The 14,784-nt window shown below is 30.4% G+C and overlaps 1 protein-coding gene across 1 annotated transcript; it reads right to left on the bottom strand.

The window, feature by feature from the left end:
* Positions 1-5,066: 5,066 nt before the first annotated feature.
* Positions 5,067-7,031, bottom strand: LOC120153608 (cyclin-dependent kinase inhibitor 3-like). The gene is made up of 3 exons (XM_039165519.1): positions 6,382-7,031; positions 5,354-5,532; positions 5,067-5,267 (listed from the first exon to the last, which is right to left on the bottom strand). Exons 1-3 carry the CDS (start codon positions 6,768-6,770, stop codon positions 5,248-5,250), a joined length of 588 nt encoding a protein of 195 aa, XP_039021450.1. The 5' UTR covers positions 6,771-7,031; the 3' UTR covers positions 5,067-5,247.
* Positions 7,032-14,784: the final 7,753 nt, after the last annotated feature.

Genomic DNA, 14,784 nt, shown 5'->3' with positions numbered 1-14,784 from the left:
CTACTACAGGATATGTGTTCAAAGTTGCTGGTGGAGCTGTAAGCTGGGTTTCAAAATTACAGTCAGTTGTGGCTACATCCACAACAGGCAGAATATGTAGCAGCTACACAAGCCAGTAAAGAAGCAATTTGGTTGAAAATGCTATTGGAGGAGCTTGGGCACAATCAAGAGTTTGTCTCTCTGTTTTGTGACAGTCAAAGTGCCTTGCATCTAGCAAGAAATCCAGCATTCATTCAAGGACAAGCACATACGAGTTCAATACCATTCATTCGTGAAAAGGTGGAAGAAGGGACAGTAGATATGCAGAAGATCCATACCAAAGACAATATAGCAGATTTCATGACGAAGGCAATCAACGCTGATAAATTTAGCTGGTGTCGATCCTCTTGTGGCCTGACAGAAACATAAGCAACATGATGGTACAAGGTAGAAAGAATGGTGTGAAGATATGATTGTTCCAATCAAATCTTCAAGTGGGAGATTGTTGACTAGCACCGAAAGGTGCCTAAATTAATGCACCGAAAGGTGCATGGCCCCTTTTGTTGAAAATATAAAAATGGGATATTCAATTTAGTCACTAAATTTTAGGGTATTTACAAATTAGTCCTTAGATTTCAACTATAAATATCCTAGCTCAGTTAGCTTCAAAACCATCCCAAAAGCATTCTAGCTTTCTTCCAATACTAGAGAGAATTTAGAGAGTTTCTTGAGAGTTGTTTTTCTCCTTTTTTTATCAAGAGAGAATTATCATTGTTTTCTCCTTGGTCGATAGAGAGAAGTTGTAATCTATTTCTCATAGTGAAATTCTACCGTTGCCCGTGGTTTTACCCTAAATTTTTAGGGGTTTTCCACATAAATTTTGTGTCTCTTTATCTTCATTTTTATTTTCTCAAATTATCAGTTGCTTTTGCTCATCCGATAGCCGTCTTACGCAACAAAAACGAGTTAGGCCGAGCAAAATCTGATTAAAATTTATATTATCGATCGTACATGAAAAAAATGGAATCAATTAAAGTGAATCATATTTGAGCCTAGTTTTTTAAGTCATATTTAAAATCTTTATAAGTGGTTTCTACGTCCAAAATTGATTTATTAATAATTTTTAAAACGGAATTTTATTAATAGAAAAAAATAAAAGATTTATAAAAATATAATCCAATTTTATAAACAAAATTTATTTGGCTTGTTAAAATTTTAAGCCGAACTAACTCAAACAAATATTATGATAATAAAATCAAAAATAAATTTGACTCAACCAGGAAGGTATTGATCAATGACGACCCCCATCATTACTATTCGGCATGCGTTTGTGTTTGTAAACCCGTGTTTCTAAGATAACATTATTATCTGGCATCATTGGTACCCAACAATGTTTCATGAATTTGGGTTATTGGATAATGGTAATAAAATTTCCCAATTTTGTCAATTTATCGGGAAAAAAATGTCGAATTTCGTTATAGGTGGCTACTATGCCAGGTATACATTTTTTCTATTACTTTGAAATTTCTTGTATGATGCTATTGTTTTTAGTTGGTTTGATGATTAGACATTTAGTAAACATGTTGTTGATGTATGCATGTTGATAGTTAACAGTGCAGCTTTGTGTCAGAACAAGATCATTCGATAATTTGTTTAATTTCGTATTTGTAAGTTTTAGGTTGTTTTAAAATGATTATTATGTGTTTAATAAGTCGATAGGTTGGTGGGAAATGCCTTAGAATACAATGCGGTATGTAAGTTGTGTGACTCTGCTGGATCTAGAAATATTTTTCAAGGGATACATATATATTAATAACATACTTTTTTGTACGGTAGACACAAATGAAATTTTAGGGTGAACACCTTCAATAAAATGAACTACCAATATAAAGAAATTAAAATTCTAATACCCGCTCAAGGCAAAACTTACATATGCCACTGGATATGCATGATATTTTGTATGCTCCACAAGTAAGTACGAGAAATGGACCAAAGGGGTAGTTGAAGCAATCTTCATCTAAAATTTTAAATTATTATATATTTAAAAGAAATATTTTTTGTTGAAATATGTTTTCAATCCCTTAAAATTTTAGAAGTTTTATCTCTCTAATACAAAATCTTAGGTCTATCCATGGTAGATAAGTCAAATGACGCAGACTCTATGTTACAATATGTTAAGTTGATGATTTGGCATGTTTCAACCTATGATATGTTGGATTATGTTCGTCGCATGTTAGTTTTATTAGGGTTGTTGATTTTGGGTAGATTTTAGATTTAATAGTGTTTACAATCTGCAAATCTGATAGCATGTAGCGATATTGGATAGTCCTGTATTAATACCATACAAATACTTTTGTTGGTATTGTTTGATTGGATACTAATACTACTTTAGTACACTAAAAAGTTCGAATAATATCGATACTCAAAAATCCAATTTCGTATTTTGACTTATTTTAAGCATGTCATTGCATGCCAATTGTATGTGACCTATATTTGAATGTTGGGATTATAAAATGGGCTCACTTTGGTGAAATCTTACATGATTAAGTATGATACCGTGTATTAATTTTTTTATTAGTTGAGTATTAACTTAAATTTAAATGATTTGATGTATCTTGATCTGAAAATTATCATCAGTCATTCTGGTAACTGGTGTGTCGTTTTACATTTGGATCAAACCGTCGTAAATAAGTTGATACACTGTATAACTCGCATCGAAAAACATATTATCTTGCAAGACAATATCACGGCCCATCAGTCACAAGTATAAGTCCACAAACATATAGATGAAAACTCCCCAGGTTTTTATTGTTTGAAACTGAAAGGAAGGAACTAGAACGCCTGTAATGGCCCCATTTACCTCCATGATTACTAACAATTCTATTATGTCTGTGTCACACTCCTTGATTGATTCTGCTGGTTAAATTTTATACATTTTGACCACCCACTTTTTAACATCTCTTCTTTGTGTCACCACTTAAAGAAATCTGCTAGTTCCCTGGTAAAATTAACTACCAGTACTGGGCCCAAACATCCGTTGCTGCTTTGCCGCTGCTCCAACTCCCCTTTTTCTTTGGTAGTTTACATCTGCATAAAAGTTGAACCCCTTTTCTGGACTAATTTGAAAAACTCGATCGACAGTATTCGATACTAAATGAACATATACCGAAATAAATATTTTATGCAAAATGAAAAGTTTGAACAAAAAGGATTGTGAAGTAATAGTAAATAGTAGCCCAAATCGTTTTAGAAATGGAAAAGTAGTTCGCCGTGGAGTGAATCTTTTGTTGCTGTACATGCCTTGACAGCAGCAGCGGAAGAACCTTTTCAGTGATTACCAGTATTCCCTTTTCCATGTGAAGATTTTTGGGTCTATCTCACAAGTTGGGGCCAGCACTAATCATGATCCAAGATCTACAAAGATAACCAAATTACTTGCAAAGTAATCATTTCTTTTTATTTTCATTGCACTAATCATGAGTTTTTGCCTTGATTTCGTTGCCTACTGATTCATAATATAAAACCATTTTACTGAATATATATAGCATTGTGAAGAATTCTGCAACTGAGGCAACTTCAATTATTGGTTTATCCATCTGCATGTAGGCAGATTATCAGAATAAATAGCCCTGATACCTAAACACAGTAGTCGAGTTTGTTTTTTTGCAAAAAAGAAACAGGAAATTATCAAACTGTAAACACTGGTCTTCTGGTGTTAAAGAACTGTTTCCGAGTTAACGAGCCCACCGAGTCGAACCATGCTGGCAGCTGGGTTCAGTAGCATGGTGTTAAGAACTGTTCCACCATCCAGTAAGCATATAGGCTTTCATGCTTATGATCTTTTCACCGCTCCAACATTAATTTGCCGGTGCCTGCTGGTCTCTTATCATGCATGCATATATACATATTATATATATAATATTAATATATGCCATTGCCTGTCGGTCACGAAAAAGGAGCTCTGAATCAGATGTTTTCAGACTTTTTTTTCTTTTGGATTTTAAGTCATCCCATAGACCCTCAAATCTACCGTTACTGTCAATGATACTTTCTTCAGGCTTACGTCAATGTCAAATAGTAGTATACGATTTCTTAAGCAATTATTCGAATTCAAATTTTGTCTTTCTGGATTCAAGGATTTTCATGTCAAACCACAATTTTATTACATCAAATCCGTTAATTAAGGATAACATGTCTGCAAATCAGGACTGGCAATTGCTTGAAACTATTGTCTTGTTTCATTTTTGTTTGCCAACTGAAAAGGAAAAGAAAGTTCAGAGCAGACAAACAAAAACCATGAAATTTGCTTCACCAGCTAGCCTAACACAAGACATCAAATCTAAGGTTAAAGATGTTAGAGAAATCCGTTACACTGAAACTCTGTAAAATAGAAAAATAATTATAAAAAAAACGTACAGTGTCCCATGTGAATAGGGGCACACTCACTCAAACAACAAAGGTCTTCTTCCTTCTGCCATTGATGTACCACTCAATTAATGCCTGACTCAGTTGACAAACTCAGCAGCTTTAGTGCTACACCCACAAAGTTTAAGAGAGAAAACAAGAGGTTGAAGCAAACAAATAAATGCGGGGCATATCAACAAATTGGGTTGAAAGAGAATTTAAAGTCCATTTTCTGGGACATAATGATTGAAAACGATATTAAAAAATGTATGGTTCTTTGTATAAGAAGTTTAACCTTGCCTGTTCAATCGTCCTTGCAACATTGAATGGGAGCAGGTTCAGCAAAGACAATTTTGATTTCTTTTGTGTGTTTGAATTGTAATCTTGTTGGTGGGGATGCATTGAATAGCAAACTTGAATCCAAATTGCACGTGAGTTACTCGTGGATATTGTTAAAAACAAAAACATGGGAAACGACAAGTTATAGAAATGACAAATGACTTGCGTTTATTTCCATAGATCATCCAGGCCAAGCCCACCCCTACGAGAATATAGACCAAGTGAAAGAAACAGGAAAATGAAAAACCAGAAACATTGATCATAAATGTACTCCTAAACCAGTTACAATGATGGGGGGGGGAACACCAAATTCCTAGCAGACTAATCTTTTTGTTTTTGAACATTTGATTTGAGGTTTGTGATTTGGGGTTAGTGTAATTCATCAGCTCTGTTATGTTACAGATCTTTAAATTACACATCTTTGTCAAGGCTCAATCAATCTTTACATCAACTCGGCATCAATGGTGGTCTTGGCTTATGGGATCATTTTCATCCACTCATAACGTCCCGGAAGAGGCAAATCATTCACAACATCAAAGTTATACCTGCAGGAATCCGGCATGCATGTTCAAAAGACTCGAGTTGGCTGCAAACATTAGATGACTAAAACAAACTCCAAAAACGAACTTACTTCTTGATGAATTGCCGCTGCTGTTGTTGTTCTGCACAGGCAAAAAATCCTCCAGTTCTTGCGCTGCCGGGATGGATCTCTGCGCGTCGTTCCCTTGCCCTCTCTGGTGAGTCAAACTTGGAGCTACAATGGTCTCGAAGTCCTTTATCAAACCACATGACGAGCTTTCTCTAGTGCTCCTGCATACAAGATGTACAAATCATCTCAGCAAAAACAAATTACTACTGAATTATAAACCAAAACAAAGTTAACATTCTCATTAAAATGGAACAAAGCCCTCATATAATGAAGAGACAAGCTTTAAGTTTGGCAGGGAGCAGAGTAAAAACAATAGGCTAAGAAGCAACGAGTTTGCCACCTTTTTGTCACTTATTGCTGCAACACAGAGAATCCCACATTCATGTCTGTAAACAGGCCCCGTGAATTGATATATCATTGCTAACACCTAAGCTATATCCTATCTTTTTAAAGTCCTTTGAATACAGAGATATGATACTAAGAAGTAAACATAAACTACCAAAAACAAGACAGGTTGCTGTTCAATATTGCCAAAAGATTTTTATTTGTTTCTTACACTTACATTATTAGCAGAGAAAACACAAGCAAACAAAGGGCAATCCGGAAGATCAAACAAAATGGTTTCTTCTTCTTCTTCTCTTTGTACCATGTATTGTCAATTACCCATATAGAAAACTAAACGTTGCACCTAATGTTCATAATCAAAAGCAAACCCAGAGAACGAACATGTTTTTGTCAAGTATTTTTAGTATTGAAGGTATCCTATTCTTAAAAGGTAAGCAAAATAGTAGAACGTGCAACAAAGAGAACCATAATCATCATTTAAAGCGTCAAACATAGGAAACGATGGAAGAAAACTCGTGTAAGCTCAAAAAATGAGGGATTTTTTTTCTTCAAAAGAACAAAAGTCAAAACAATGCTGGAAAAGCTCCCAAGTGTTAAAAACAAATATAAAGAACAAAAAAACAACCTTTTTTTAAGGAAACATCAAGAGAAGAAGAAAACCAGACCTGTCTCTGAGTTCTCCGCCAAAACAAGCCTCCTCTGTTGTTCCACAGCAAATCCCCACCCCGACAACAATCTCCATGTTCCCAAAACACCCTTCACTCTTCTTGTCCCCTTCTCGGAAACCACTTTCCTTCCCCTCTTGTCTCTGTTTCGTTTTGTTCGAAACAGGGTAAACTAACTTCTCAAGCCTACGACTCCTCAGCTGAAGATAAGAAAACGAAGACACGTCCGAGTTTAAACCGACACCGGCTGCCGGCGAACCAGAAGGTGTTGTTGTTTTCGAAAGTCTTTGCAAAGCTAGAGTCTTGGCAGCTCTGGTACGGGACCCCATTGTCGACTGATGAGAAACTCCCATCACTGCTATGTCACCTGATATCTTAGATTTCTTCATGGAACCTTTTTTTCCCCGCAATATTTTTTCAGTGAGAAATATGGAGTTTTAATGTTGTCACCAAAGGAGTTTGTATAATCAAAACGTGGGAATATAAGAAAATAAAAAAAGGATGGGGATTTCTTCTTCAAAAACCGGAGAAAAATGGAGGGACCATTTTTTTTTAATCTGATAGTGAAAAGGAGAGGGAGAAGAGAGAGGGAGGGACAGAGACCAAATATTAGGATTTGGGGTTAAGGGAAACGCTGCAATTTTCTTAAGTTTCCCTCAATCAAATGATATTTGGATTGGCTAGTCTGGCGGCCCCATTGGCCCTTTTCACATATTTTTAAATCAAATGATGTGAATGTTTAAGGGAAAGCAAGATATGTAAAATTTATAGTAAATACGTTTAATATTTTAATTGTTATTTAATTATTTTTTAAATTATATTTAACATTTAATTTTGATTTCATTTTAGTCAAAATTAATAATGATGTTAATGTTTCATTATAAGATAATATAATATTATCATTGAAAAAAGTACAAAAATATTACAACAACAATTTTATTGATTTTTTTAATGGTTCGTGACTAAAATAAAATCAAAACATAATGTTATATATAAATTTAAAAGAATAATTAGATAACCAAAATTAAACAAAAATCATAATTAAAATATTAAATTTTAATTTGCCCTAAAATTTAACTTAAGAGTGGTGGTGGAGCCAATATATGATTGTTGGGACCTTCTAAATAATTAAGAAAAATATTGCATATGCAATATAATAATAATTTACATAAATAATCGAAATTTTAAATACATTCTATAAAAATAAAGGATAAATTATTTAGATAGTCATTAGATTCTAAAATATTTAGATAGTCATTAGATTCTAAAATATTTTTATAAAAAATATAAAATAATCATTTAATTAATAAAAAATTATAAAATAATTATTTGATTAATTAAAAATGACAGGATAATTATTTTTTATTATAAACTTCACGAGAATCTAAGGTGAATATTATTTTTTAAATCTCTCTAAAGTAGTACCCAAACCTCATCTTATTTCGTTCCTAGTCTAGCATTGACATCCGATGAACCAAATACAAGCAACATCCATGAATTATTTTTCTGACCTGGATGCTTCATCTCCAATGAAAACGTCAAATGGAATTTGACCGTTAATAACTAGCGATGTCGTAGTTCTTGATTGATGGAAAAGAAATACGGAATAAATTAAACAATTTCATAAGTTAAGAGATTATTGTTATTTCTTAAAGTTTCGAGTTTGAGTATAATTTCTGCAAGGTGTATGTGCGTTAATTAACAAATAGTTAAGAGTATTTTAAATATATATTATCTTATGTTTATCATAAACTAATAAAAATGTCTCTATAATAAATTATTTGATATTGAAACACCAATAAAGAGAAGAGGAAAAAGAAGTGAGAAGTGGTTTAAGAATCTTCTCTCGATCTTAGTTAAGAGTTTTATAGTGAACCCTAGTATTCGCGTTGAACTTAAGATCGTGATGATTGTTTATATGTTGACATTCTTAATAGATTCGACTAGCTAACAATTGATTTTAACTATGATAAATTATGTGAGTATGTGAAAAATCGTGTTAAGATTGTAATTTTCTGAAAGATATAAAACGTCTGAAATTTTGTGTTTGAATATGATCTCTCAAAACTTTAACTACGAGAGAGATACGGACACAATATGACAACTGTAAATATACAAAATAGAAAATATAATATCTCTTCAATAATGGATGAATTAAAATATTCTTTTATATTATAAGAGCTGCTTATAGACTTTAAACAAACTCAGCAGTTAAATTGCTGTCTTAAAAACAGAAGGGAGAACACGGCAAATTTTATTCCCTTTTTTAATGTGTGATGAGGTTAATGTTTCTCCAATGGAAGCAAAAGACAATACAGAGGCAGCCAACCACCCACCGACTGAAGGAGCAACGCCATTTGGGTTTGGTCGTTCGTTTAAAATATGCATTTGTCTTTCAGAAAATAGAATATACATTTGTCATTTAAAGATAGTTTTTAAATTTATGTTTAAAACATTTTATTTTTAAATTAATATTCAAATTTTAATTTTATTTACTTAAAAAACAGAAAAGTTATCTCGTGATAGAATAAAAAAAATAGTTAAGGATCTAATAAAAATAAACAAATAAAAAAAAAAGTTAAGAATTTGATCATATTAGTTTATTATTATTTTTTATTTCTTTTATTTCTTTTTATTTTCTAATATTTTAATTTTTTTTCTAATGATGATATCTTTATTAATGTATGATAGAATCTTACATTATTATGTTACACTACAAATAATATTTTATTTATTTATATATATATTTTAAATCAATGAACATAATAAACAATATTTTAATTAAACTTAATAGTAAAATAAAAGTTTAATTAAATTAAAGGGTTAAATGAGATATTTTTTTTATTAATTTAGCATTTCACGTCACATCTTTAATAATAGATAATATTGCTGTGGCCATTTTGTAACAAAATCTAAAGACTAATGTCCATTATATAATTTTTGAAAGTTTGGTATCTAAAAATATCGTTTTGATATAATTTAATGTCCACTTGTAAATTTTACCTTATAAAAGTATTGGTGAATATCAATTTTGGCATCCATTATAGAATTTTCATTCAAATCGTTTGATTTAAAATTTTATAAATTATAATTTTAAATTAGTTTTTCTAACCGATTGTATAAGTATATTCTCCCTACATTGTGTATAAGTATATCCGTTTTAAGAAGCTGAAGATTGACCGATTGATAGTATTTTTTAAAATCAAAATATTATATGTAAATATTAAACTGAGGATTGTTCCTGCTCTTAAATATATTTAAATTTATTATTTTATAATATTATTCTAATAATATTATTAATAATTGAATTTTAATTTATTTTTATTTTAAGTCCAACTTTACATTGAATTTTATGTTGTTTTATGAAATTAAACTATACAAATGTTTTAATTAAAAAAACTATACGAATGTTATGAAATTCAATATATTTCACCTAAACTTAAGGAATTAAAATTTGTATTTACCAAAATTTCACTGAAACGAAAAAAAAAAAACCAGTCTATCATATTTTTTATTTAAAATAAAATTAATATTAAATATGGTACTCAATATAATTAAACTTCCATGCACTATATAATTAAACCAGTATATCCAAAATTCATGAATTACGTATACAAATTAAGAGGATACAGCGGTCTCGAACTCTGTGTAGCCGTAAATACAATCGATACAAAATTTAGAGGGTTGTTTTTTAATGCACGATTATTAATAGTCATTACATCATCCTCAATTAATTCTATAAACTTTTGTCCAAAATATTATATTATTATATAAAATAACAAACACGACGATTCTATGGGGAATCTTTTTCCCGCCAAAAAACACTGTCACTTGTTTTGGGGCTTTAATTAGGGTAAAGTTTTAAAATATAAGTGCATTATTTCATAATGATTTTTTTGGACATTTAAGGCAAATATGATTGATTTAAGGGGATGCTTCCTTGGACGTTTACAAGTGTCGTAAACTGATTCTCAATTATATCTCGAGTTTACCTTAAAATGATATTATAGGTTTTACCTTCAACTATATACTAAACCCCCAAAAGAAAATTTATTTGTTTATGTAGTCTCAACATATACTAAACTTCATAATTTTAATTGTCATATATAAACATATTAACTAAATTATAATTTAATATCATTTTGAAAAGTGTAATTTTCAAGGTAGCAATAATGTGAGTAATTGATTTCATATATGCAAATAGTCACATGAATATTAATTAGATTTAAATTAATTCGAGGTTTAATTCTTAAAATTAGGACAAAGGGCATAAAAGAATTTTGTTAAATAGAGCTATGAAAATATTTCTTTTGATTTTTAAGATGTATTCAATTTAAAGAGTGTAAAATTAAGTTTCACAATAAGATAATGGAAATACAAGATAATGGGGTGAAAGGAACTGATTCAGTAGCTACTGGTGCGAGAGTCAGTTGGGACAAAATCTGTCAGGTTAAATCCGAGGGTGGTCTGGGCCTGAAAAATCTTAAAAGCTGGAACCGAGCTTGCATGATCAAACTTATCAAAAACATTATTGCTGGAGAAGGTTTGTTATGGGTTGCTTGGATTAACAACAATGTTTTAAAGGAGTGCAATTTCTGGCATATTGAGGGAGGCTCGAAATTCAGTTGGAGCTTCAATAGATTGCTCAAGCTACGTGATGAAGCTCTTCCTGCCATTTCAAACAGAACCTCTACCATAAGAGAAATCTGAAAAGAAATCAGAATTAGTGGGGGAAAAGCTTCTTGGAAATCCTTGATTTGGTTCTCACTTCATATTCCGAAGCACATCATTATTGCTTGGATGGCTCTCCAAGATCGACTTCCTACTCGAGAACGACTTCAACGTATGGGGATTACTACTTCTGTGGACTGCACTCTCTATAATTCATCAATGGAAACTCGTTCTCATTTGTTCTTCGATTGTTCAACTGCTTCTTATCTATGGGAAGCAATACTTTCACATAATGGGATAAAGAAATATGTTTCAGCTTGGGAAGACATGGTTATTTGAGCTACAAACACCTGGAAAGACAAGTCTCTCATTGTAACTATTCTAAAAATTGCTTGGTGTGCTTCAATCTATGTTATGTGGGAGGAACGCAATCGAAGAATTTTTCAAAACCAATCAAGAACTGATGAAGATCTCTTCATTTGCATCAAAGAAGTTGTTGCAATCAAATTAAGGGGGGAAACTATTAATAGGAATGATAATATTAACTATTTCCTTTGTAACTCTTGGGGTATTGATTAAACCAATCTTTTCTTGTTGTAAGTTGACTGTACATATATTTTTGTGATCGGTTTCTGTAGCAATTACTGCTTTCTTTGGGTAATAAAATTAATTTATCCAAAAAAAAAAATTTGGTTGATGAAATCACGTTTTATTAAATTGTTCTTATTAATACTAAACTATTTTTTATTTTTTTAGTACTTTTTGTTCCTTTTTTTATAAAATAATAATAACTTATAGGAAAAAAAAGGTAAGTTTTGCTATGCAGTTGACTCAATTTATCATTTTCGCCCCTATTATATTTTCGCATCAATTTAACCTTCGAAGTTGCTCAATTGCATCATTGTATATCTTACCCTTCACTTAAAACCCTATTTTGATAACCCTAAACCATTCAATTGCATCAAGGTTTAGGGTTTATGATTAAGATGTTATGGGACTATGGTGTAGGGTTTAGGGCTATCAATTTAGGGTTTAAAGTTAGAGGTAGGGTATTGTATGATGCAATTAAACAACTTTGAGGGCTAAATTGATGCGGAAATATGATAGAGGTGAAAATACTAAATTGTGTCTACTACAGGGGTAAAATTGACCCATAAGCCTAATTTATTTTTTATTTCAATTATATAATGTATGATGTCAGAATAAATTTATAATTCATAATTATTGGTACAATTTTATGATCCAAATTTCGTTTAATCCAACTCCAAAATTAATACAGTCCAATTCACTAAATTTTAGTGATCATTTTTAGTCGTTACAAATAATATTGTCACTATTATATTAGTGACAACTTTCATAAATTTAGTCTCAATCATTTACACTTTTATGATAATAAATTTTGACACAAAAAAATAATAACAATGGCAAAAATATAGACACTAATGATTATCACTAAATATTTATTTATAACAAAATTGTCTTTGTTAAAAAAATCATTTAATCAATTATATTATAATTACATTTTTAGTTCCACTTTTTATACCACTTGCATTTTAGTCACTCAACTTTTAATTTATTTTCATTATGATCATTATATTGAATTGTTTGTTAACAACAACTGATGTGATAATTTCTCATGTTATTTTTTTAATAAATTAATAAAATGCATGAATTCGAGGAGGATCTAACCTAAGACATTTAAGGGAAGTGTGCAACGCCTAGCCACTTGACTGAAGAAAGATTTTGTTATGTTTTTTACAATGCATAATAACACAGAAATATTATTAATATTGGATTAAATAGTCACTTTGATCCATAACTTTTTCTGGATCACTTTAATATCTAACATTTCATTATGGGCAACAAAACGACTCTTGGCTGGATGAAAAATCTTAGTTGACTATGATCAACGTTTGTCGATGACGTGAGATTATCATAGGGCCGATCCCGATTATTTTTAGGCTCGGGGTGAAAATAAAAAAATGGACCCCTAATATAATTTTTTTTTTAAAATATGTCATATAAATTTTTTATTAATTTAAATTAAAAAATAATAATTCATTACTATATAAAATATGTCAAAAAATAAATTTAATAATACAAATACTTATAAAAAAAATATTACATCCGATCATTTTTTATGCAAGACCATTGATGATAGTGTTAACATCAATGTTTTATAGCAAAATTTTCTCAATACATAACATAGCATTTGAAAATGAAATAATGATCTTATATAGAATTTGAAAATATAAAAAAATTAAAAGAAAGAATTTGAATACGTGATCGACCTAGAATTTTAAGAACAATCTTTAATATGATTCAAACACCACGATTGATAATAAACGATTGTGAATTTACGTGTGAGATAATAATAATTTTTAGATGAATCGTGAAACATGAAAGAGAAAAGAAGCATGTTAATTATACTTAAATTTTTCCTCATTAAGTTTTGAAGAAAAAATAATGTTAATAAATTTTTTCATTGATATGAAAAATCGGGAAAGAGATTTAGTGAATTGATAGTGGAATTTGGAAAGATCAAATTAAAGAGATTCAATTGATTTTTTTTTATTTTGGGAAATAAATATTGAATTATAATTTTATAGAAGAACAATTTATTAACGTCGATATAAAATTCAATAATAACAATTGACACCTTACTAAATTCATGGGCCCTATTATTTTATTGAATAAATTATGCGTTTAATACCTAAACTTTCAATTTTTTCAAACCATACCTAAAATTTAATTTTTGTTTCATTTTAGCACCCACTGTTCAAAACTTTAGTTTTTTTTATTTCATTTTAGCACCCATTCAAAATTTAACGTTAAGTTTTTTTTAAAAAAAATTAGGTACTAAAACAAACCAAAATTAATAGTTAGGTACTAAACACATTAAGTTTTTAACGACGGGGTACTAAAATGAAATGAAAACTAAACGTAATATATGATTTTGAAAAAATTAAAAGTTTAGGTACTAAACTGATCAAAACTGATAATTTAGGTACTAAATGCATAGATTATCCTATTTTGTTTTGCAATTTTTCAATTTGTTATAACAAATAAAAATATTATACTAAAAAATTTTAATTTGTGGGCCCTGAGCGGGTGACCCTCCTGCTCTGACTCAAGGTCGACCCTGGATTGCCATGTTACTTCTTTTGACATGTGACATATGTTATACCATCATTTTCAACACACGACGCTTGTCATGGTCTAGTAACTAAAATAAACTTATATAGGAAATTTAATGTCAAAATCAAAGTATTTTAAATTTCAATAATAAAACCAATACACAAAATAAAATTTAGTTACTAATGAGAATATTTAACCATTAAAATAGGTTGAAACTCATTGAAGATGTGTCATTATCGTGAAGAATTTGCTTTTGTTTAAGCAAATCGAAATGAATACTATGGTTTCCAACGCTATAATAATAGAAAACAAGCTGCGTAAATAATAATAATAATAATAGTGCATGCTTACGCAGTATTTGTAATCATTCCATGCATACATCCCAACAAATTAATATGCAATTGCAAACATTTTCGTACATGAAACGTGGCCCTTTACTCAATTGCCTGATGCCAACATTCCATCCAGAAATAATGGTATAAAGTAACACCATTAACCTACTCCTGGGATTCCTCACGCCTTGTTTCAATGTTTCTATTTGTTTTTTAAATAGTATAAATCAACATTTCATAATAGTTAATTTATGAATATAAT

This window comes from Hibiscus syriacus, unplaced genomic scaffold (genome assembly GCF_006381635.1).
Source record: "Hibiscus syriacus cultivar Baekdansim isolate YM2019G1 unplaced genomic scaffold, ASM638163v2 tig00111101_pilon, whole genome shotgun sequence".
Classification (NCBI taxonomy): Eukaryota; Viridiplantae; Streptophyta; class Magnoliopsida; order Malvales; family Malvaceae; genus Hibiscus; species Hibiscus syriacus.
This window is presented reverse-complemented; position numbering and strand designations above follow the sequence as displayed.

Bases quoted from the DNA above. Each gene is read 5' to 3' on its own strand.
- LOC120153608 (XM_039165519.1), bottom strand. From the start codon at position 6,770: ATGAAGAAATCTAAGATATCAGGTGACATAGCAGTGATGGGAGTTTCT. The intron at 5,533-6,381 runs GTCTGGTTTTCT...TCTTGTATGCAG, and splicing joins GGCGGAGAACTCAGAGACAG to GAGCACTAGAGAAAGCTCGT. The intron at 5,268-5,353 runs GTAAGTTCGTTT...GGATTCCTGCAG, and splicing joins CAGCGGCAATTCATCAAGAA to GTATAACTTTGATGTTGTGA.